This window comes from Molothrus ater, chromosome 11 (genome assembly GCF_012460135.2).
Source record: "Molothrus ater isolate BHLD 08-10-18 breed brown headed cowbird chromosome 11, BPBGC_Mater_1.1, whole genome shotgun sequence".
NCBI lineage: Eukaryota > Metazoa > Chordata > Aves > Passeriformes > Icteridae > Molothrus > Molothrus ater.
This window is the reverse complement of record NC_050488.2, coordinates 11843159-11866337: the sequence shown is the minus strand read 5'-3', so window position 1 is coordinate 11866337 and position 23179 is coordinate 11843159. Positions and strand designations below refer to the sequence as shown.

Below are 23179 nucleotides of genomic sequence, written 5' to 3'. Positions count from 1 at the left end.
GGTCGGGACCGGGCGGGGCCGCGCGCGAGGGTCCCGCCCTTCCTTGGGCTCTGCCGCCCCCGCGCGGCGGGCCGCGGGAATGGCGGGGCGCGGGCCGTGCCCGCCGCTGTGCGCATGTGCAGCGCTGCCCGCGGCGGGCGCTCCCTCAGCGCGGCCCCCGAGCGCTCCCGCCCGGCACGGGAGGCTCCGGCCGTGAGGCCTCGCCTTGTGCTCCCCCGCCGCCTCTGGCCGAGCCCCTGAGCCCACACAGCTGCAGGCACGTAGTTCCTACCCCGTGTATGAGCCTCATCTCACGTGCCGGAGGTTCATAGGAAGATCAGAGCCCCTGGTGTCCTCCGAAAGGGGATAAATCAGCCCTTGGTGATACTGAGGAAATTAAAAGTACTTTTCTGAACATCAGATTGAGTCCTGCCAGCCAGATAGAGCGTGTGAAGGCTGAAATTCAAGATTGCATCATTCTTCCATTTTGGGTAAGAGTACCTTTGGTAACACAAAACTTCACAAAAAAAGGTAGGACAAAGCTGCCTTAGCTACAGAGCAGGGACTGCTTCTGGCTCTGTGCAGAACACTGAAGGCCACACAAGGCACCACTGGTACCTCTTGGGGCAGAGCTCCAACCCATGAAACACAACCAGAGTGTGCTCACAGCTGTGCACACTCAGTGAGAGCACAAGCTGGCTTTACTTCACTTTTATCAGTCACGCACTGGTGGTGGCAGATCCCTGCCCACACTGCCCACCTCACCCCCATTCCCACTGATGTGTAACTAACCTGGGGGTGGTTTAAATGAGGAAGAGGGACAGGGAGACAACACGGTCCAAAATATGGGAGAAATAAAACTTTGGCAGTGTATCAATAAGGAATTGTTTGCCCCAGGAATTACTGAATGAATGAATGAGGTTGCTGATCCCAGCCAAGCTAACTTGAGGTGGTCTGAGGGGAGGAGAGCGAACAGAAATGTGTGCTCCACAGCATGAGACAATATGCAAAAAGCATTTCAGCAAAAAAGCAAGAGAAGAGGGAAGGAGACCAAATGGCAAAGTGACAGATCACTGCAGTGAGAGCTGTTCTCAACAGGCTTAACTTTAATGTAGGCTCTGAACCGCCCTCCTGGCCAAAAGCCCTCCTGCTTAATATTAGGCTGTGGAAATGAAGTTAAACAAAGGAACACTTTCATTGTATCTTTTTACATAACACTATGTAATAAATGGCATTTCATTTCTTACTGCAGCTCCAGCTCAATGTTAAACTAATGCAAAGACAATATAACTCCTAAACCATAGATACACATAAAATTATCACAGTCTGAAGGGCACAGAAAAACCAAAGTCCAAAAGGCAGCTGGAAATGGATGTCAATTAAAATAGCAGCAAAATAGAACAAATATTCTTTGTAGGGAAATCTATTGAAGGATACAATTGCCATAATCAATTCAAGTCAAGCTCTAGTGTTTGAAAAGACTTTGCCCACTCTTTAGAGTTAGTGGAGCTCCAAGGAAATTATACCCTGCTCTGAATGGCTTCCAGATACTGATTCTGTGAGGTCTTAGAAGAGGAAACTTCCTTAGTGTAAATCAGCCAGCCTGGAAAACTGGGTGTGACCTTCTCTAAAACATTTTCCATCCTCATTTTCTTCACAATTGGGATAGTAGTATTATATTACTTCAGAATAGTATTCTGAGGTTAAATTAATGTACTGTTTTAATTAATAATTGTAATGTACTGTTCCTGCTCTGCAAATTCCAGTGCAAAAGCCAGTGATGTAGGAGCTGAGGCTAAATTAGAATTTGGGGACAGAATATATTCTTCTGCACGTCCTTCAGTCACGCTGAACATCTTCATGTTCCACCAGGCTTGCAGAGCAGCCTGAGATCTGACTGAAGCACACAAGGGGAGCAAATCAGTTTTGTCTCCTTGGCCAGTTCACTGTTGCATTTAAACATTCACTATTTTATCTCTGCCATTTAATGATCTATGCAATTGCCCATTCTAACGTGCTTTTCTAGGTCTTATCCTTGTATGAGGCTTTTAAAATACAAGTGATCTAAATTACCTTCAGAAATAAAAATCTTCTACATGGCAAGTAAGTATTCTCATTTACTAAGATTCTGAAATAAAAGTTAGTTCAGTAGATTGGTCTGCTTTTATATTTAATGACTCCAGTATCACAGTTTTTGGGAAAAAAGTATTAAATAAAGCCATATATGTAACTCCTTATGCAAGAAAAACACACTTGGAGAATTATGAGAGGATCTTCTAAACCAGTAAGACAGTAATTTCAAGTGTCAAGGCTTCTGCTTCAGTGTTTGTTATTTTCAGCCTACCCATCATTATTTATTGATTTCTGCAATGTCTCCACTCTAAAATGCTGCACAGAATTATGAGCTATATATGGACCTCAGGAATGCAGAGGCCATGTGAACCACCACTGTTCACTAGATAATATTCTGCACTTCCTAAAAGACAGGAGATTAAGTGAGGAACAAAATCATTCTGTTTGGCAGCACTGACCTACCATTTCCATACTGTTTCTATGGATGTCACTGAACTTGTAGTACGTCCAAACCAGAAGGCAGCTGGGAGCAACCAACTAAAGGAGTTTAGTTGGTTTCTCTTGAACAACAAGTAATTAATATACCCTTAAGTTCAGGTCTAAGTGTCAAAGAGTTGAATTTTAGTAAAGAGGGAAGAATAAAAAAAAAAAACAACAGGGCAAAATATAGCTGTGATGTAAACCAGCTTAGGTGTCCAGGAGATTTATTCTGATGAACTAACAGAAACTTATTTTTCCCATATGTGAGAAAATAATATTCTGCCAAGCACACTATTATATTCCAGTTCTTTAGATCATGGTTCTTGCTTATCTTTTTGCTCAGCTCAAGTCACTTGTCTATAATAAGAGAGCATATCATCTAAACTTTGGTAAAGTGGTTCCTGATTTGGAGTGTCACTGCTGTCAGTCTGTGCTGGAGGTGCCATATCCTGAGTGCTGCAGCCACTGTCCTCTGTTCCTGGTGGCACATCCTGGGTGCTGCTGTCACAGGTGTCTGTTCCTGGTGGCATCTCTTGGGTGCTGCAGTCACAGGTGTGTGTTCCTGGTGGCACATCTTGGCTGCTGCATTCACAAGTGTGTATTCCTGGTGGCACATCTTGGCTGCTGAGGTCACAGACCTGTGTTCCTGGTGGCACATCCTGGGCGCTGCATCCACAGGTCTGCATTCCTGGTGGCACATCCTGGGCGCTGCATCCACAGGTCTGCATTCCTGGTGGCACATCCTGGGCGCTGCATCCACAGGTCTGCATTCCTGGTGGCACATCCTGGGTGCTGCATCCACAGGTCTGCATTCCTGGTGGCACATCCTGGGCGCTGCATCCACAGGTCTGCATTCCTGGTGGGACACCCTGGGTGCCGTAGCCATAGGCCTGCATTGCATAGGGCATCTCAGGAGTGCCATAGCCGTACCCATGCATTGGTGGCACCATTGCTGGTGCTCCATAGCCATAAGCCTGCACTGGGAAGGGCACCTGGGCAGTGCCGTAGCCATAGGCTGGCATGGGTGGTGGCACGGCCCGGGCGCTGTAGCCGTAACCCCGCAGTGGGGGTGGCACACCTCGGGCACCGTAGCCATACGCCTGTGCTGGTGGTGGCATGTCCTCGTCATCGCTGCTGTCATCCTCTGCTGAGGACACGCCCTGAGTGTCACGGCCACTGGGCTCTGCTGACCCTGGCTTAACTGGAACGCTGCTGTTGGAAGGCTGTGGTGACAGTGGCACATCTCCAGTGCTGCTGCCACTGCCCCCTGGCACCGATGGCCTCTGTTGGTTTTGTGCTCTCTCCGTTTCCAGTTTTTCAGAGGAGGTTTCTGAGCTGTTCAAATTCCGACTTCGGAGATAATCATCTTTCTTTTGTCCCAAAAAGTAATCAGAAGGTGGTGCAAATTCTGGGTCTCGCTCATCTCTAAGTTCTTCCTGTTTCTTTTCCCATTGTCCAAACATCAGTTCTGTTAGAAACAGGAAAATGGCAGATTTAGCAAGGTCTGAAGGTCAATCAGACAGCAGGGAAAACAAATTGGCAAACAAAGAAGATGCAACTGTGTAAAGCCACCTGAAGTTCCTTTCTCACTTCATACTATATGGAAATACAAGAATCTAGTGGAGATTCCTTCAGTGAACCACAGTTAGTTCACTTTGCATTTTAGAGTAAGCTGTCCTCTGCTTTCTGAGTGTAGTATTTGCTGCAGTGCTGCCTGGGTGTTGGTGAGACACCAGGCTTCATCAGAGGAAGGAAAAAAAAATAATGTCAGAGAGGATAAAGGTTTATGAGATAGGATCTGAAAGTTTGAGGGTTTAATGGAATCATGAAGTTTCCCTTCACAGTGATGTTCATTAATGGAACATAAATATTGAAAAGTAAGAAGAATCTGGAAATACCAGTATTGCATAGAAGAGGCATACTGCTGTTATGGTACTAAAGAAGGTGAGCATTTATGTGCTTTGTCTATTCCTTGTTTGCTTTTACTTAGAAGCCATGCATCAGATTAGAAGAATGTGCATGAGCTTAGATTAATAGTGCAAACTGAGTTAATAGGTTTGGGAAGGACCTACAAGACAGCCATCACTTTGTGACAAGGATGATGCTTCAAAATGGGACACAGGCACTGAAGTGGTCTCTGCTTGCATCAAGCTTTAGTATCGTGCTGTACCTGTTTGTGTGATACAACCTATCAGGTAGCAGAAGCCACAGGAATATATCAAGAAAAGATCACACTGTACATCTTATGAACTACAGAATTTGTCATTGTGTCAACCTGTCAAGATCATCCAGAAATGCAGTAACTCATATAGAAGAAAACTTTTGGAGACATTACAGCAGCTACTGGCACTAAGGCATCCTTGTCAGTCACTGCCCTGGACACTGGAGAGTCATCACTACCATGGCAGAAAGGGTTTCAGTGCTTCTCAGTCTTACCATACTTTGGTCACAAAACAGAAATGAAAGTGACAGTGTACAAACTCTTTCCCCACAATGTTCCTGAATCTACATTTCCTTACCTTTGCCTTTATCCCACTCCCGGACATAAGGCACTCCAGGCTTTGTATCTCTCCTCTCCTGGATAATGACCTCTACCTTCCTACTTGCTGCAGTAACTCTTGGAGGTTCTGGTTCCTCAGCAGCACCTTTCACCTCTGTGTTACAGGATGAGATAGTAGAGATTGTCAGTTACAGAATAAAATCTATATGACTCTCACAGGTAAAAATAAGAACATTTATTTCCATATATCCCCAATAAGAACAGTATCTCTATTTCATTTACTGGAGAAAACAATTTGCATTCTTATTCTTCTGAATACCCATAACAGTGAGCAGTGGCATGATGCTGTTCTTCATTTCCAGAACACTTCACAGTTAATCACTTGCATGGAATTCTGACACAGTAAAATACCAGCTACATTTTCCAGTGGGAGACAGACAGTACAAGTTGACTATCAGTGTTTTAAGAGAGACAGCACAGACACAGGATTAGAATTCAAATTCATTATCCTAAATCCTAGAGTCAGCTGTATCTCCAATTCACACACTGCACTCAAACTGTCACAGTGTATATTGAATGATATCAAAATGCCTTGTTACTACTTATTCTACCTCATCTTCATAGAAGAAAAAGCAAGTACAATGTCAGCAGCTCTAGCCTCAACGTGCATAATTAACCCATGTAATTCCTGCTGTCAGGTGTGAATCAGAAAAAGGCTACAATCTACATACTGTATTTCTACCTGCATTATTAAGCTATTTCTGGCATGATTTTATATCTACACACAATTACATCAGCTCTCATCTTAACAGTTATGTTAACTGTACATATAGAATAAACAATACCAATATATTGAATGTCTAAACAAATATAAGTTAGAATCTGTCTGTCCACAGATCAAGAACAAGGTGAAATAGCAAGAATTTAAGTTAAAAAGGCAACAGATCATACCTCCATTCTCCAGTTTTTCTGCCTCTTCCTCTAATCCAGCTTCCCTTAACTTTTTAATCTTCCGTGCTCGAAGTTTGGACAGCCTTGCATCTAGAGCTGCTTTCCTCTTCTCCTTCAGCTGTTCACGTTTATTTCTCTGATCAAGTGTCTTAACAGCAAAAGAAAACATGAATTATTCTTCCTTTGTTATTATAAACAAGTACATATCTTCCTTCACAAAACAATGAAAAGCAATCCTAATCAAGTACTGTGTTTCAACAGGAAAAAAGAAGCCAAATTTCTCTGGCTTCTTTGGGTCAGTTGCAGGCATGACCTAAAGTAGCACTTACACAACAAATCAAAGACAGTAACCTCTGAAACCACTCTACCCTGGCAGCCCAGTCTGCTCTTCACTCTCATACCTGCTCCCTCAGCATATCCAGGGTTGCCCGTTGTTTATGCCTGAGTTCTTGGTCCCGAGAAAAGGCAAAGTAACCAACACCAAGCTGCCTGGCCTCTGAGGAGAAAAACAATAGGTTTCAGTTAAATTCAGTTTATAGTTGGCAGTAACTACAGCCTCCAGGCAGCCTGCTTTCAGGTGTGGAATTATTCCCAACACTGGATTGGTTTTAGATGGCTAAAAAAGGCTTGCTTTAGATAATACATAAAGTGAAGCTTCTTGAAGGAGAACACAAGAGGAGGTAGAGAAACATTTGAGAAAAATACAATTTGAAGAAAAAGTAAATCTAGACTTATGTACTGGTAACTTTCAACAGTTATTACACATGTGGCTTGACACACACCTACACTTTGCCAGACAGGCACGGGAAGGAACTTTCCCTTGCTCCCTCTACAATTGATTGGTGGTACAAAGGTAAGTGATATAAACTATGGCACTGTACCATTTTCTCGAATGTCCTCATAATGTATGGGTCCCATGGGTTTTCTGAGGGCTTCTTCCTCTTCCTTTTCCCACTGCTGCCTCTGAAGTTCTCTTCTCATGTCTTCAGATAACAGAGTATTCCCATCAGGTTCTTGCCTAATTAAAACAAATTAAGCATTACAGAGCAGAATTTACCAGTTGGTCAGTACCAAACAGTGCAAGTATGATTTAGTCTGATCCACTATTGCAGTTTCCACAAAACACAGATCACTGTGGACACTACTTAGTGATACAATGCTGATGACTATGGTACATGGTCAAGATAGAAATACAAAGCTGCCTCTAAAACAAGGTACTGGTAGAACATGTTATTAAAAGACAAAATAATATTCTTTCTCAGAAGATTTACGAAATAATTATCAAATCACAAAATGGGAGAAGAAATAATCAGTTATTGGCATCTGTGGGAATTCTAGCAATCACATACAGGACCATTTCAGATTTAATGTAAGAAAATAAAAGGTATTTGAAGTAACAAAACAATGCTTTACCCAAAAGATCGACTCAAAATATTAATATTCAAATATCGATACCCAAATATTAACAAGGAAGTAATTTTAACAAAAGAGATGTTAAACAGCTGTTTAACAGAAGGACAGAACCAAACAAATGGAAGTCTAACAAATTCACTTTGAACATCATGAAGAATTTGGAATTGCTAAAAGACTATCATCAATTTCCATGTTAAACAGAACTGGAATCACTTTCCTGGCATTTTATGGAAGGTATAATGAAATACAAAGACCCCAGTTTTTAAAAGATGCAACAAATATCTGAGTTTGCTTAAAACCTTTCTCTACAAATTATGCAAATCTAGAAAAAGCAGTAACATTAATTCTGGATGGAGAATGGGGTGACAAAGCACAGCCTCTCTTCCTTCTCATTAAAAAAATATGTTAGATACTGAGAGGAACATGCAGCTCCTTTAGAGAAACCACACCTTTTCCCTTGAAGCTCCTGATCCATTTTAAGTAGACTTGGTAAATCCTTCTTCATACAGCGTCTAGATCGGCCCAAGAAATCAACATAATCAACCCTGTAATGAAAGAAAAAGAAAAGCGATGCAAAACTTGTATTTGCAGATTAACAGAAATCTTACCCAGAAGACAGAAGCAGTAACCCTTTCCAAGGAGTATTCCAAAGGAGATTTCCAAAGAGCATCTGCTGTCACCTCCCAGTGCGTGTGTGACAGTTGCTCCTGCTTTTCACTTAACACACTCCCAGATTAAGAGGACAGTTCTGAATGGGGCATAGGACAGTTCTACCAGACATTTATTCAATCTCCCTTTGAGACCCCTGTTCACTTGGGCAATGAAATGGTGTACAAAATGTTCAAAAGTAACCATGTCACGTAGTTTTCAGAACAAAATAGAACTCAGCCTACTCTTTGCTTCCCATGGTGAAGATAATGATGCAGCATTGACTTCTTGTGGATATGAAATTGCTACAATACATTTCAATTATTGGTCTAAAGGCCATTCAGAACAGACTGATAGTGTGCATTCAACTGGCATAACAAAGGCTGACTAAAACACAAGCAAAATGTTCCTCTGAAGCTATTGTGCTTCTTATTCAACTCTTTATAGTACTGAACATCTGATTTACAGTTGTTGAAAAAGCTGTTAAGAGCTACACTTACTGTCCTGTAATGTGGAAAGCTCTTTAGCATCAAGTTGCCTCAATTATCCCATTCTAAAGAATATTACATCTGAAAAAGTATGACTGGCAATCTAGCTCACAACTCCCAAACTTTTAAAGATCTGTGCTTTTAGTAAGTCCTTTACATAGTTTCTAAGGATATCTACACTAGTATTTGAAGAATGGGAGTGCTGTTTTGTATTGGTTACTGCAGGTTTAAACTGATTACCAGAAGTAAAATCTCTTGTTCCACAAGCATTTTAAACAAATGGGCAACAAAAATGTTTAGTCAGGACTGGTTTCATAATTATTACTAATGTCTCAGATGAAAAAATAGTGGTAACTTGGAATGACACAGAAAGCTGTCAGAGACTATTTGTCAGCACTATTTGCTTCACTGTGCTGCAGCAAAGTGGAAGAAATGCTGAAAACTGTTCTTATGCACACCAGAGTTTCTCTCCTTTAAGAGAAAGCTGTACAGTTAAATGACCTGCTCATTTTCAAGTCACTCACAATTAAAGAAAGGAAGATGAATACCATAAAATCCTCAAGTTTTGCTAAAATACATTTCAATTCAGCACATCAAAGCATAAAATGGTACCAAATACTGTGATAACTACTCGCATAAACCATGCAAGAAAATAACAGAGCAGATTATGTTGTCCCCCTTATAGCACATTGCCTTCATTGCAATTTCTCAAGATCCTAGATGTAGATTCTATTGCAGTGTTACCTATGTGGAAATGAAAGTGTCATGGAGGACTGTCTTTATAGGAGAAATGACAGAATGTTAACACCTCCTTGTCAATGTGTAGTAGGAAACAAAAATGAAAAACAAAGGTGCACTTCACACATTTTAAAAAAGAAAAGTATTTTCTCAAGAAATTCTCAAGATTAAGAGTGGCCAGGACAGATGAGCCTAATCAGTAGCACCAACCATTCCTCATCTGGGTCCTCTGGTGGTGGAATGTCTGCTTCAGGCTCAGGTTCCTCCTCATCTGTGTCTCTTCCTGAAGTCTTCCCAGCAGCTTCGCTCTGCTGCAGCTCCTGTACTTCATGCTGCTTATCTATGATCTTCTGAGTGAAATCCACCAGGTACAAATCTTCAGTTTCTTCATCTAGGGCAGAAAATCGATTCTTAGCGAACAGCCATGAAAAGAACAGAACTGAGCACAAAATCAATACCAAATAGCTTTTCAGCTGCTGCCAGCAATGCCCTTGACCACAGTATTGGGGAGTACTTAAATCTCATTCAGTGCCAAACAAACCCAGAGCTATTAAGTGGCTCCACAGTGATAATGTCTATTTCTGAATTGAAGTTTCAGGGCATTGTGTGCAGTACAGAAAAGGCTGCATTCTCTGCAGTAAAACATTCTCTGCTTGTTAACTGTTTCATAAGCAAAGGATTTGTCAAGGCTCAAATATTTTTTGATGCTTAACATTTGGTATGTTGGCAGGAGCCAAGTATTCATGAGGGTACTTTTTAGGAAAGTAGAGGAAAGTGGTGGGATCATGTAATGAAGATGGACACTGGTAAAGAAAACAGATTAATTGTGAGGAGATTTGTATTCTATTTTAATAATTACTTTTTGAAAGGGACTGAATGTGTGAGAGAAGAAAGGAACAGATTAGCATTCCCTATCCCTATTAGCTGCATGACTGGCATTCAGATATGGACCAGCCAGACTCTTCTGATCCTCTTCTCCTCATAAAGGCCCAACAATTAGAATACAGGACAGAGCATCAGCAATGCAATCCAAAGATTGCACAATGGAGAACAATTTTTTTGTTTTTCTAAGATACTGTATTGAAAAACCAGAATATACTTCACTCACTTAATGAACGAGTGAAACAAGCCCCTAGCACTTTACCTGGTCAGGCTGCCCTTCAAAAGTAATTTTATTTTCTCCAGTAAAGTATATTTTTTCCTTTTCAAAGTGGAATAAACCATGTCAATCAGTTTGAAAAATAATTCCAAGAACTTATACATATATAAATGCTTATTTTGCAATAGTATTATTGACCTGGGAAGTCTCCTTTTGTCATTTTCTCATACAGCTTTGCTTTCTCTTCAAGCTTCTTTCTGAAAAAGAAAAAAAAATGAACCTTGCAATCCCACCAATTCCAAGCACATTTTAAAGTGACCTATTTAGCCTTAGATAAATGGAACAGGAAAATCCTGGGACTGCCTGAGGTGTAAGAAGCTGACTTATGCCTGGCTTTTGTTTTGAACTTCACTAGCGTTTCTAAAGATACAATATTTTCCAGTTCCAGAATTTATACTGAAAATAAATTTAGTGAAGTAAAAAATTTAATCTCAAATGTAATTTGTCAAGTAGGCAGACACATGATGTTACAAGAATTCCACCTTTATCTAAATACTGTGGTCTGTCAGATAAATACTAGAAACAAAACCATTATTTGCAGATACTGAAAGACAGTTTTACAGGAAAAAAAAGAGATAACACAAAGTTACACCTAATCTTAGAAACTGAAGAGAAAACCTTAGCTAATTTCTGGAATTTCAAAGAGCAAGGAACTGCTTACAGAAGCACAGCAAATGATTTATAAATGGCATTTTCCACATATATCTTTTTGTACAACCAACCCATTTAGAAAATGAGGTATTTCTTGAAAATGTGAGCCATTTTCTGTCAAGCCCAAGAAACACAAGTCACTGCACTGGCTGGTAATTCTAAAGATGACTTCAAAAAAAATCAGTAACCTGACACATTTAGACAGCTGTGATAATGTGAGGTCATGGGAGCATGAGACTGCTGGGATGCAGTCTGTATGCTACTGGTAAAAATTATGGATGATACTGGAATTACTGGCTGGTCTAAAGAGAACTGCTGGTCCAAAAGACTTCTTTCTGTGCTTTTTCTAAATACCAAAGAACAAATTCTGCAAAGCATTCCTTTCTTACAGAGCCTAAGAGCTACCTTGATTTATCCAATATATCCTGCTCTTCTGCCTTCTGCTCAACATCTTTCGCAGCTCGATTTACAACTCCCGTGTTCTGCTTGGTCCAGATACTTGGTTTCTGTGGAGGACAATTTTGTAACAACAAATAAATAGATGAAAATATTGAAATGGTAACAATTAAAAAAAAAATTTCAACTCTATAATGCAAATGATGCACAGGAATCATGGAAGGCTTTGTAAATAACATCTTACACGTGTTTGATTTGAGACCATTCCTGTGCTGTACAGGCTGCAGGATGGTATCATAGTTAAGGGCAGGCTGAGAAGGCCTTAAAAATCCTAAAGGTACTCAGAAATCAGACAAAATCTATTCTGGCAAGGATGTTAAGGTTAAAAAACTCAATCATGCAATCTTGCTGATTAAATACGTACTAACAAAGCTAAAAAATGTTTCTATTCTCTATTGCCTCCATTTTAGATAAAAAATAGAATCAGGTGGCCTGTTTGCAGCATAACACTGTAAAAGCTGCACGTGCTTCAAATATGGCAGGAACAACACATTCTGCTTCTAGAAAGCTACAGAATGAACAAAACCCAAAGTGCAGTATAGAGCAAAACAAGAGAGATAATTGTGTACATTGTGTTCATTATTGTGCACCACAAACAGATAGCAGAGGAATTATCAAGGAAATTCAGTGAGTTGAAGAATCTCTCATCCTCCATCCTGCAGCATCATACAAAATCCTCCAATAAAAAAAGAAACATCCTCTCCTATAATTAAAGGGTGTGGATCCTTGGGGAACGAAGATTAAGTGGGGATTTAGATGGGCACAAGACTAAGCTTTCTGCTGTGCACAGGAATTTCACCCAGAAATGAACTTTAAATAACGTTCTCATAATTTTACATTTGACTAGAAGCACAGTTCTGAGTATTTCCTATTATTTAGATTAGAATAATAACTTCCTTACTTCCAGGATATAGAATGACAAAAACAACAATGGAAGATTACTTTTACCTTATTAGAGGTTCTGGGCTTTGCAAAGACACCAGCATCTTTCAACAGCTTTTCTTTCTTGAACTCCTCTTGCTTTCGGAAGAGTTCGGCTTTGAGATCTACCAGCTACACCAGCAGCAAAACAACACATAAATAACAGGTCACAGGCACCAGCTACTGCAATAAATAACTGCAACTCCAGGAAAACAACCTGTTAGTTACACTTATAGGAGCATGTGATCGCATTTTTATGTGGAACTTGGAAGCACTGATCTGATCACCAAGATCACCTCTTACAGCAAACAAAATAAAAAAACACAGAATGCAAATTATGATTAGGGATTAAAACAATCCCCAAAAGATATCCTTGATCCTTTGCTACATAATGAGGATAAGAGAGGCATAGCTCTGCCTAGATTTTACCTGCCTCCTAATGGCAAACAAATAGAGAAGGAGCAATGAAAAACAATACTGAATATGAAGAGGGAACTTTTAACCATTAGATAATAAATAAAATCCTGTCTCAGAAAATAACTGATAAAAGTTTGCTATAGTAAAACACATATTTACCCTACTGCTTTATGCACTGTTTAATAGTTTTGGATTTTTTTTCTCCTTCTTTTTAAATAAATATGTGAGTAGCATTGCCATCTGTGACCAAGGTCCATCTCAGCTTTTATTAAGCAACATCATCAGCAGGGGTGTTATCTTGGGATTAAAAATCTAGTTTGGAAGAGGATCTTATGCTACTTTTCCTGCTAGTCCTACAGATGACAAAATTCAGAACTGTACATTAAACCAGAAAAGTGCAAAACTTTGGTATTAATATTTGTCCCAAGCATTTGCTTTTCAAGTTGCTGGGACAAGGAAGTGCAGTGTCTTAAAAATCACTCGTTCTCCCTTCTGCTTAGAGGTGATCATCCAAAAATTCAATGTAAAATATTTCACAGTTAACTATTAGCATACATTAACTATTTACATAGCTCTTCATCTGCAGTGTTTGGCAGCTCTCGTGAGTGTCCTGGAGAGCAGCGAGGGGCAGCACCTCACCATCCCTAAGGGTGGGAAGTTAATCTGCCACAGCACAGACATCCCTGTTATGGGCTAATTTAATTTAATTGCGTCAGGAGCAAACCCAGGCCGGGCAGACTCGGGTTTGGAGCGCAGGGCGTGTGCCTGCTCAGGAAGGTGAGAGGACAAACTCCCAGCCCCGACACTGTCACAGACCGAACATGCGGCACACGGCCTTACACAGCCCTTTAACCCAGCATGTGCTGCAGTGACTGCCCATGGCAGTGGGGTTAAGGGAGCACACAGAGCATCGACCCTTTCTCCGCTGCGCCGCCCTCTCCGCAAGCGGCGGCACCAGCGGATCCCCGGTGGAGCCTCACGGCCTGCGCGGCCAGGCCCACCCCGCCCGCGGCAGCCCCGCGGCTGAGCACACCTCACAGCCCTACAAGCCTCCTGGGCAGGCGGAGGGGTTCGTTTTACCTCTCCCCGCTCAGTCACTCACCGAGGACGCGGCCACGTCCAGCGGTTTCTTCCTGCGGTCCATGGCGGGACCGGCCCCACCACTGCCTCCCTCCCCGCCGGGCGGCCTTGCCGTAAAGCGCGGCGGAGCGCGGCGCTATCGCGACAGTTCTGCTGAGGGCGGGCACTGCCGCCATGTTGGGAAGGTCAGGGGCGGTCCCGGGGCTCGGCCCGCTGTGGGTTGGCCGGGGCGGAGCGCTTCTGTCCGGGGCTTCCCCGGTTTTGCGTAATCCCTGCGCTCAAACTGAGAGAGAAAATGTGCGTTTCTGGCGGCTGCGGGCCAAATCCTTCCGGTGTCCCACTGGAAATGTCCTTGTGGGCCGCGGGGCTGGAGCTGCTGCTATTATGACGGAGCTGGGACTGCCCTGGCTGGGGGTGGCCGCTGTGGCCAGAAGTTGACAGGATTGCAGGCTGGCCCAGAGCTGGGATTGGCTAGATGAAGAAGATGGTTCAAACTTGGCATCAACATGAGTTCATTGCCTGGTGCCAGAGCCAAGTCACATGCTGAGGCCAGATATTCCTATTTTTTGCTCTCGTTTGTGCAGAGTAGGGAGCTGGGTGGTGACCTATGGAAGGTTAATTCACCAATCGTCCAAACTTCACACTCTTTATACAATTTAATAACAAAGGCATCAACATTCCTTGGTTACAGATTACTCAGATTACACCCCAATTTGCTAGTTCCATCTCTTGCTTCCCCTGCTAATTAGTCTGCAGGCACAGTTCTTCCCTCCATTTGAGTCTGGGGCACATTTTGAGTAGGTGGTCAATGAGTTGTCATGATCTCCTACTGCCAGAATCACCTTTCCCCAGGTACTGCTCAGTTCTGACTTCACTCCTGGTGCCTCTCATCCAGGCAGCCCATTCATTTGGGGATTGTCTTCTCTTTTTCTTAAAACAGCAGATTAGCCAAACATATGCTCACAATGCAATTGCCTAATCATAACCACCCAGCCGTAGCTACTGATTAACACCTAAAAAAAAGAGCAAAGTTTGACTCAACCCCCTGTCAAAACCTTGAGAGCCTCAAACCTTGAGGGGTTTTGTATCATCAAGAGAAAAAAACCCCAAAAACTCCAAAAAACAAACCACACAAAAAAACCCCCAAACACAACCAGGAAAAAAAATCAAACCAAACCAACCAATCCAAACTGAAACTGTCTTTCCTGCCGTAGTTGGTGAGTGAGTGCACAGAGATCAGACCTGAACATAACAGCCCACAAACATGTGGTGGATCCAGCTCTGTAACCTCAGAGAGGAGCACAGGAGCTCTTGGGGAGTGAGATTCAGAGTTTTAATTGTACTGGCTAACTCTTTATATCATTTTTCATCCCCATGAAGAAAAAGGACTCTCTGATAGGTTTTCATTGAAATAATGAAGATCATAGTTATCTGTGGTTGCAAGAAGAAGCTGCCTCTCACTTGTCTTTAATAAAGTGGAAAAATACAAGGTGCTCTGATGTTGTTGCTTGGCAGTGTGACAGCTGATAGAAGCACCAGATACAATTCTTCTGAGTTTGGAAATGTATTGCTTTTGTGTTTGGCAAGCTGGGTCAGGTCTGTCTTTAATACTTTATGGGCACAGAATTGCAAAGCTGATGGGGATAATCAGTTGCTAAGAAAGCTGCACCTGTATTCCAGGGAGTGTGAAGTGTGCAGTTGAGAAAGAACAATTTCTGGCCCTCATGAAGCAATTTCTGACAGCAAAGCTGTCTTGTTTTTGGCTGTTTAAAAGGGGAATTGGTGAGAAACATCAGGTACAGGGAGGTGCAGGTCATATTAGAGCCATGAAGTATTTTAATCTGCAATGGAAGAGGAGAAACACGCTTTACTGGAAAATAGGACAAATGAATGAAAACATCTGTGCTGTTCTAATTAAATCACACTTCAACGAATCATTTATTGTTGCCTGTTCAAACCTCATCTAGTGACAACACTGAGAAGGAAAAACAGCCCAAACCCAGGCCTAGGTTGGTTTATAAAATGTTCCTTTCTGGTTGAGGGTGAGATTCATCACCAAGTCGGTAAGGAAAATCTGTGCTATTGAGTTGCACGACAAGATGTGGGAAAAGGAATTAATTCTAGAAATTCCAAGCTGGCTCGTGCTGCTGTGAGGATTGCAGAGCTGGCACTTGTGTTCCTGCAAGAAGCAGTGGATTGTTCTGTGGGTAGCAGAGATCTGGCTAGGCATTCCTGGATTGGGAATGAGGCAGTCTCAGTGATGCTGTACAGAACATCATGGAGAATCAGCAGGCAGGGAAAGCCACAGAGCAGGACAGAGGGGAGCCCTGCTGGAGCCCTGCTGGAGCCGTGGGATTGCTCTGCTGCCAGGCTCCAGGACAGAGGGGACACTGCTCCTGCCCAGCTGTGGGATTGCTCTGCTGCTGAGGGATTCAGCACTGAGAGCACACACCACAGATGGCTTTGGGAGCACCGTGTGTCGCTTCAGTGGTCTGGGATTTACAGCCCAAGAGCTGACAAGCTTTCACACTTATGGCTCCCCCAGAAAGGCTCCGTGTTGACTCTAACCTGTGAAGGGCTATTCTGTGCATGCTTTTAATCCAGCTCACAAGAATTAATAAAATTCCAGTGAGGGAGGAATAAGAACACTTCAAATTGCGAAGTAAAACCAGCTTAACATAAAGAAATGAGGTGGGGAAGGGGAGGAATCTGTTTCAGTGTACAGTAGAAGCTCAATGTAGCTTTTCTGTGTTTATTTTTACCAGGATTTTGTGAAAACTGTATAGACTACTATGTCTGATCTCAGACTGCTGATAGCCTCAAATTCCTGGGGAATAATTGATTCATCACCTCCAATTAGTATGCTGCTCATTTTAGAATGAGGTCTAATTGTGTTTCTTTCCACAAAGCTGCATCAACACAAAAAGCTTGTTTATTATTTTTGAGGAAGATTGAGGATCACAGTGGATTGTTCTAAGGGGATTTTTTATAAAACAGTGATGTTTCACTGTCTCATGAAATTGATGAGAGGTGCTGCACAAACTTGAAATGAATCAGTTTCAAAGCTTTGGTGTGGATTTCTCCTACACCCCCCACCAAAACTTGCAGGAGCCCCAGACCAAATGATATTGATGTTTGGAGGTTTTGTTTTTCTGAGACAGATTCTCTTATCTCAGACATTAAGGTTTCATCCTACCCTAAGGCCTTGATATTCTATCTTATTTTTCTACATCTTGGCTTTAAGATGAAATAAAACTGTGAGTAAATAACAGCTGGACATTTTGTGAGATAAGCCCTAGTGCTAGGGCATTCAGTCCTCATACACTTCCAGAGCCACTCAACATAAGACAACTCATCCATGTTGTTCTGAGGGATGCAGAAATTCCTTCTGGCTTTCTTTTATATTTTTTTTCAGTCTCTTAATATCAGAAGTTATTGTATGAAAGAATTTGTGTTATGTCAACAAAACTATTTTTTAAAATAGTGGAAGTTTTTCTTTGTTTTCCATAGTTTGCAGGCTCTTGGTTAGCAGGAGTATTTGTGGAATTTGTGTGTCTTAGTGTGTGTGAGGCCAAAAGTGACAGTGGATCAAGCAAAATTGTTTGCAAACTAATCCTTGCAGCATCAGAGGTCCAAAAGTGTTTCTTTCCTTCCTAGAAAAGATTACATCTCTTCCCAAAATCAAGTCCCAGCTTATCTGTTTTACTTACTTCTCTATATTTTCCTAAGGGGACCTGAAGCATAGTCTAGACTTTTATATTTTTGTATTGTATTTTCAGAAATGGGCAATTGCTGCAGCAAAACAAACAAACAGAAAAAGAAACAAAAAGCCCTTTGGTAGAAAGTCTAGATGGACACTGGATTTTTTTTTTCAGGAAGGCTAAAAGTTAGAATCATTTGGGTAGGTAATTGGCAGGTGTGCAAACTAGGAGAAAAAAATCCCAGGGGTTTGATAAATGTTTGAGCTCTTTTGCATGATCCTAGGCAGGAAGTCAAAACTGGAATAGGTACACAGTAAGTGTTTAACTGGCATGTGTGTGGCTCTGGTTTTTTTGCCTGTTGGGTCACAAGCTGCAATGCCAGATTGCTTTTGTGCTTAGTTTTGCTTGCAAACTAAAAATTAGTTCAAAAAAAAGGAAAAAGGAAAAAAAATCTGATGATGACTTAATGCTAAATGAATGGCGTTCTAAAGGAGCCCTGTCCTGTTCTATGGGAACCTGTACTTTATGTTCAGTTTTATGAGGCACTTTAAATCATGTCTTGTGTCTACAGTGTTGTCCTCTCTTCTGTCTTCATATATGTTGTGAGAGAGGGAATGCTATTATGTGCTAGTTGTATAGAAATTGTAATTCCTCTCAAATACAGCTTGAAAGTAGGGATTTCCTAGGAGCATCCAAGAGTTTCAATCAGAAATAGGCTTAATGTCATCTTGCAACAAAATCTGAAGGAGTGACATAGTTACTGCAACCAGAATTAGCTTAGAAAATTGTTATTGATAGCCATGATTTTTTAGTATACATTTTAGTGAGCTCTGCTGCAAATAATCATAGTGACCCTTCCTCCTTTGGGGAATGTGTGCATGTTCTTAAGTCTGATGAATATAAGAAAAAAAATTGAGCATAAATTCAAAAGACTAATAGGTTTTTGCTGTTTTCCTGTAGAGATACCAATAGATATATTTTCTACACTGAAGATGTAAAAAGGAAACATCCAAAGGAAATTGGCTTATCAATTTCATTGGTGTGTTGCTATTTTGATCCCCTTAACAAGAATTCTAATTTGTTGGACTACATGTGTTTTCTGTGGTTTCTGTCTGATTGGCATAAAAGACGAACATGCCCTTTAAGGAATTGCTCAACTCCTTGTGATTTACCCATTCATCTGTCCACCCTTCTTTCACCATCTGCTTCTTCTGCTGTGGACATGCGAGGTTGCTCCATGCCTGCAGCAAAGAGCAGCCTGGATGCTTCACAGTCAGGCTTTGCAGGCAGCAGTTTTCCTGTCCTTGCAAGCACGGATGGACTGCCTCTTTGTCAAGGTGTAGCCCTATAAAGAAGCTGGGTTTTGTATTCCAGCTGCACATCTGCAAACTCCTTTGAGACACTACAGACTTGTATTTCTTTGTCTCTAGGTCGGGGATGCCAGGCTGGAGGAAGTGCCTTGTTTTTTGTCTGCAAAGAATGCAGGGTAGAGGTAAGGCAAGAGGGGAACATGACAGCAAAGGGGAGATTATAATCGAGGGGATGTCCTTGGGAAGGGGTTGAGTTCAATGCTTCTTTTTCTGCTCATAGATATTGTTAAAACTGCAGGATTCATCCCAAAACTTATGATTTTTATTTAAAAGAAATGAATCCACAGTGTAGCTTTCCCATAAGAAAGCACATTTCCATCTTGAAATCTGTTCCCCTTCCAAAGTGCTGGTCTAGATGCTGCTAGTGAATGCGTACCTGCTTTGCTTACAGCTCTGTCTTTAATCTGAACCTGGCCTAACAGAGCTTTTATGGTGATAAAGTTGTCTATCAAAAGCATCTACCAGAGCATAACATTTGGGAGCTCTAAACCTCATGTACCTACTTTATGGTCTTTTTCTTTTAAAGCAAACACTGAGCTATTGATTGTGTCAGGTAAAGAGACACATGCTCGTTGTAGCTGTAACTTTCCAAAGAGGCTACTTTCTAGCTGTGAGTTTAAACCCTGTTATTTATGTTCATTTAGTGTCACAATGATGATGTAAGTCATATTTATATCACTTCTTGTAAAATGCTTCTGTTTATATCCTGCTGTTTGAGCTGAATTATTTTAAACCAGCAGGCTCATGGTAGCAGATTCAGGTTTTCTGACATGTTGGCAGAAATCTGGGTCCTATAGCACATTACTAGGTTACTTTGGAGGAGGGGAATAATTTATATTACTAGTCTTTGCACAATAATGTTGAATTGCAGTTGGTTTTTTAAAGTATATTGAATGGTGCCATTACAATCTGAACTGGGTGGGATTTCTGTTCAGTACAAAGCAGCATGGTTTTTTCCCTTAGACCAACAGAAATCTCTAGCCTGAGGTCTTTCATTTGTCTTCTCAGGCTAGAAATGCAAGAAATGCAAAGATGTGACTCTTTTAAGATAAATAATAGTGAAAAAAAAGTATACACAAATCTTTGTTCTGTGGTTACGAATGATCTTTGAATTGCACTTTGAGATGCAAATATGAAGACATCACTTCTGCACACTTACTCTTTATGGAGGGTCTGGTGTCTGGTTCTTGATACTGAGCAGAAAATGGGCTGGCATAATAGAACAAATTATTGCTGTACGTGTGGTTTCCTGATGCATTGGAAAAAATCAGATCTGTGTACTTAGGTAGGACACAGCTCTGGCACGGGGTCGTTTTTACCTCGATGCACCAAAGAGATTTAAATCATCACGATTGGGGATGGGGTTTCTCTACCATATGGGCATTGATTACCTAGCAGTCATCCACCATCTGCCTGCATAGATGGCTAAGTGGCAGCTATGATTAATTTATTAAGAGAACAAAACTCTCTTGTATATATAATCCTTCTCAGATACTCTGGTAGTGAAAAGCTGCTGTTAGGTGTTTTAGAATTAAGGGAATTTCTTTTCCCTCACTGTAGCTCAAAGCCTTGGTCCACTCTAGTTTGGATTTCTCTTATTTTCTGCAGTGAGGTTTATCTGCAATAAAGTGCTCTTTCACTATCCGTCATCCTGTCATTTATTCCAAAAACGGAAGTGAAAGACATACGTTGTCTTTCTGGACAAATTAGCTGAGGAGAGGCTTGTTTGAGGAGAGGCTCAAAGGCTGTTTAAGGTAATTTTCCCAGGAAAAGAGAGAGCAGTGTCTAAGGAAGAAAGGAATAGCGGTGGATGGCCCTCTCCCGGCTCCCCTCTGCAGCGATGTCCCGGAGCTGTCACTCGCGCTGGCAGAGGGACCTCAGGGCGGTAGATGGCACTGCGAGACTGTCATTGCACTGTGTAATTCCCGTCTCGGCGGGACCGTGAGCGCTGGGCAGAGGTGAGCTCGCATGAATGAATGTCTCCCCTGCACCTCCCTGTCATCTCACCAGCACTGGAGGGGTAAATTGGTTTCTTCTCCCCACTCCTCCAGTCTCATGTAAATTTAGGTGAGAAATAAGACAAGTGGAGAACCCAGAACTGCAAGAAGAGCTGGTCCCAGATTTCCAGCTGCCAGCTGGTCCCAGATTTCCAGTCTAAGTTTGGTGAGAGTCAGTGGGACTTGAGTTTTGGGTTCTACTTTGGCCAGGTCTCTGCAATAAAGGTTGGACAAGTGCTTTTATGTTAAGAGACTGAAATAGCTGCTATCCTTTCAGTCTCCCAGCTGAAAATGGCTTTTCAAGGGCTGAGATTGAAGATTAAATAGGTAAAGAGTTATCCAAAAGGGTTGTTAGCTTTCTAGAGACACCAAAACACACATCCTAAGGAAATCCATGTTCCGTTTGCTTGAGTGATCCCTGTCCTGTTGTTGAATGGGCCTTCACACCCTAATATGAAGGCTACTCCCCATACAGACCTTCCCATACAAATGTTACTTTAAATAGAACTCCAGAAGGCACCTAAGTGTTGCTATATGTATCATGAAAGTTTAGACTGATTGTAGATGTTATTTTAGCAATAATTGAGAAAAGAAATATTGAGTTTCTGTGCACAGAGAGAGCTTGAAAGTGTGTGTGGCACTGCTGCTATTAGTCAAATATAGACAAGTGGAATGAGAACTAGAATAATACTTCAAAATGAATTACTACATCAGGCAAAAGCCCAATGATTTCTTTATTAAGGCCTTGATGAGTGCCAAGCAACCCCTCAGCTATATCAAGGAGCCATACAAAATATGAAACACTGGAGGAGGGAGGCCACTCTGCAAGGAAGTGAAGGGGGCTTTACATTTTTTTAGCTCTTGTCCACAGTGCTCGTTTCCTTGCCAGCTGATTTGGGAGACATCAGAACACTGAAATGGCAATTATTGTATTTTTCTATCCCTTTTGAATGTACATGCAAAATTACAGAGTGCTTCCATTAAGACCAACAGTCAATATCAATGATTTGCAACTGTCTTGCCTCCTTCTCTGATCTGAAATAGACTGCAGTCATTAATGTGCTACTGACAGCTGGAGCTGGGTCACAATGAGAGGGACCAGGAGGCAAGACAGTCACAGCAATGACTTTTAACATATGTTGACAGAGATGTAGTGTTGCTTTCTGCACCCTGCTCTTTGCTTGAACTACTTCTGTTCATCAACCAGAAAAAAGAAAACCACTTAATTTTTTCTAATGGCAATATTGAAGTTAGTTTTCATGAGATTCAAACAGTCATGTGCTTTACTGAGAGATGGATGGATAGTGTTTCTCTGCTTACTATCAAGTGCAGTGGGTTTTGGTGGAGTAGATGAGTGCTTAATGTCAACTCTGGTTAAGGAGGGAGCCTGAGACTGGCATGAGTGAAGGCTGGGTCCAAGCCTGTCTTCATGTCCTGAGTCATCTGCCAGTGATTCACAACATTAACTCACCTCATAAACTCGTTTTACACAGCTTCTGGTTCATAAGATTCTGGATAGTGTTGGATCAGCAGGGCCAAACTTTTGGGAGTCAAACCTGCCAGTTGCTACCCCGAGCCTGACTGTCCAGAGCAGCTGGGATTGGATTTGACTTCCCTTCCACTGTAGTTCTGAATGGACTTCTGGGCATGGCAGATACTGTAGTCATGTTAATAGAAGGCACAGAAGTAGTTCCATTGTGTATTTTTTTCATGGTTGTTAAAAGACACTGAGCTTCTTCTTCTTCTTCCTGGAAGAAATGACAAATCCCTGGTGATCAACTTTTTTTACTTGCACAGCTGGTAACCAAGAAAAATGCAGTTTGGGAGTGCAGGAACAGCTTAAAGATCCTTTCACATAAAGAACAATTTGTCAATCAGAAAAACAAAGCAAAATGTAGGGCATGTCCTAATGGGAAACCTTCCCAGGCTGTCTGGTACCTGGCATTCTGGGAGATGCAGAGCCAACTATGCTATACCTGATAGCTCTTTCACTTAAGTGATCTGTAAAATTTCCCTGGGGCACCTCTGCAATGAGGAGCAGAGATGAAACCTTACATAGCCAGAGGCAAATCTGGCTGCTAAGTGGATGCCTGGAATGAAAACCTCTATTTAGCAGTGGGATGGTTTGGAGATTTCTGCTGTGGGTAGATGGTGGTA

General features: G+C 41.8%; 1 protein-coding gene across 1 annotated transcript; it reads right to left on the bottom strand.

Moving 5' to 3' along the window:
* Positions 1–1063: 1063 nt before the first annotated feature.
* On the bottom strand, positions 1064–14049 carry CCDC174 (coiled-coil domain containing 174). Its single transcript, XM_036391238.1, has 11 exons — positions 13977–14049; positions 12485–12589; positions 11486–11586; positions 10568–10626; positions 9481–9661; positions 7846–7941; positions 6865–7001; positions 6385–6479; positions 5984–6131; positions 5052–5186; positions 1064–4000 (listed from the first exon to the last, which is right to left on the bottom strand). The coding sequence occupies exons 1-11, from the start codon at positions 14016–14018 to the stop codon at positions 2877–2879; spliced, it is 2223 nt and encodes a 740-aa protein (XP_036247131.1). The 5' UTR covers positions 14019–14049; the 3' UTR covers positions 1064–2876.
* Positions 14050–23179: the final 9130 nt, after the last annotated feature.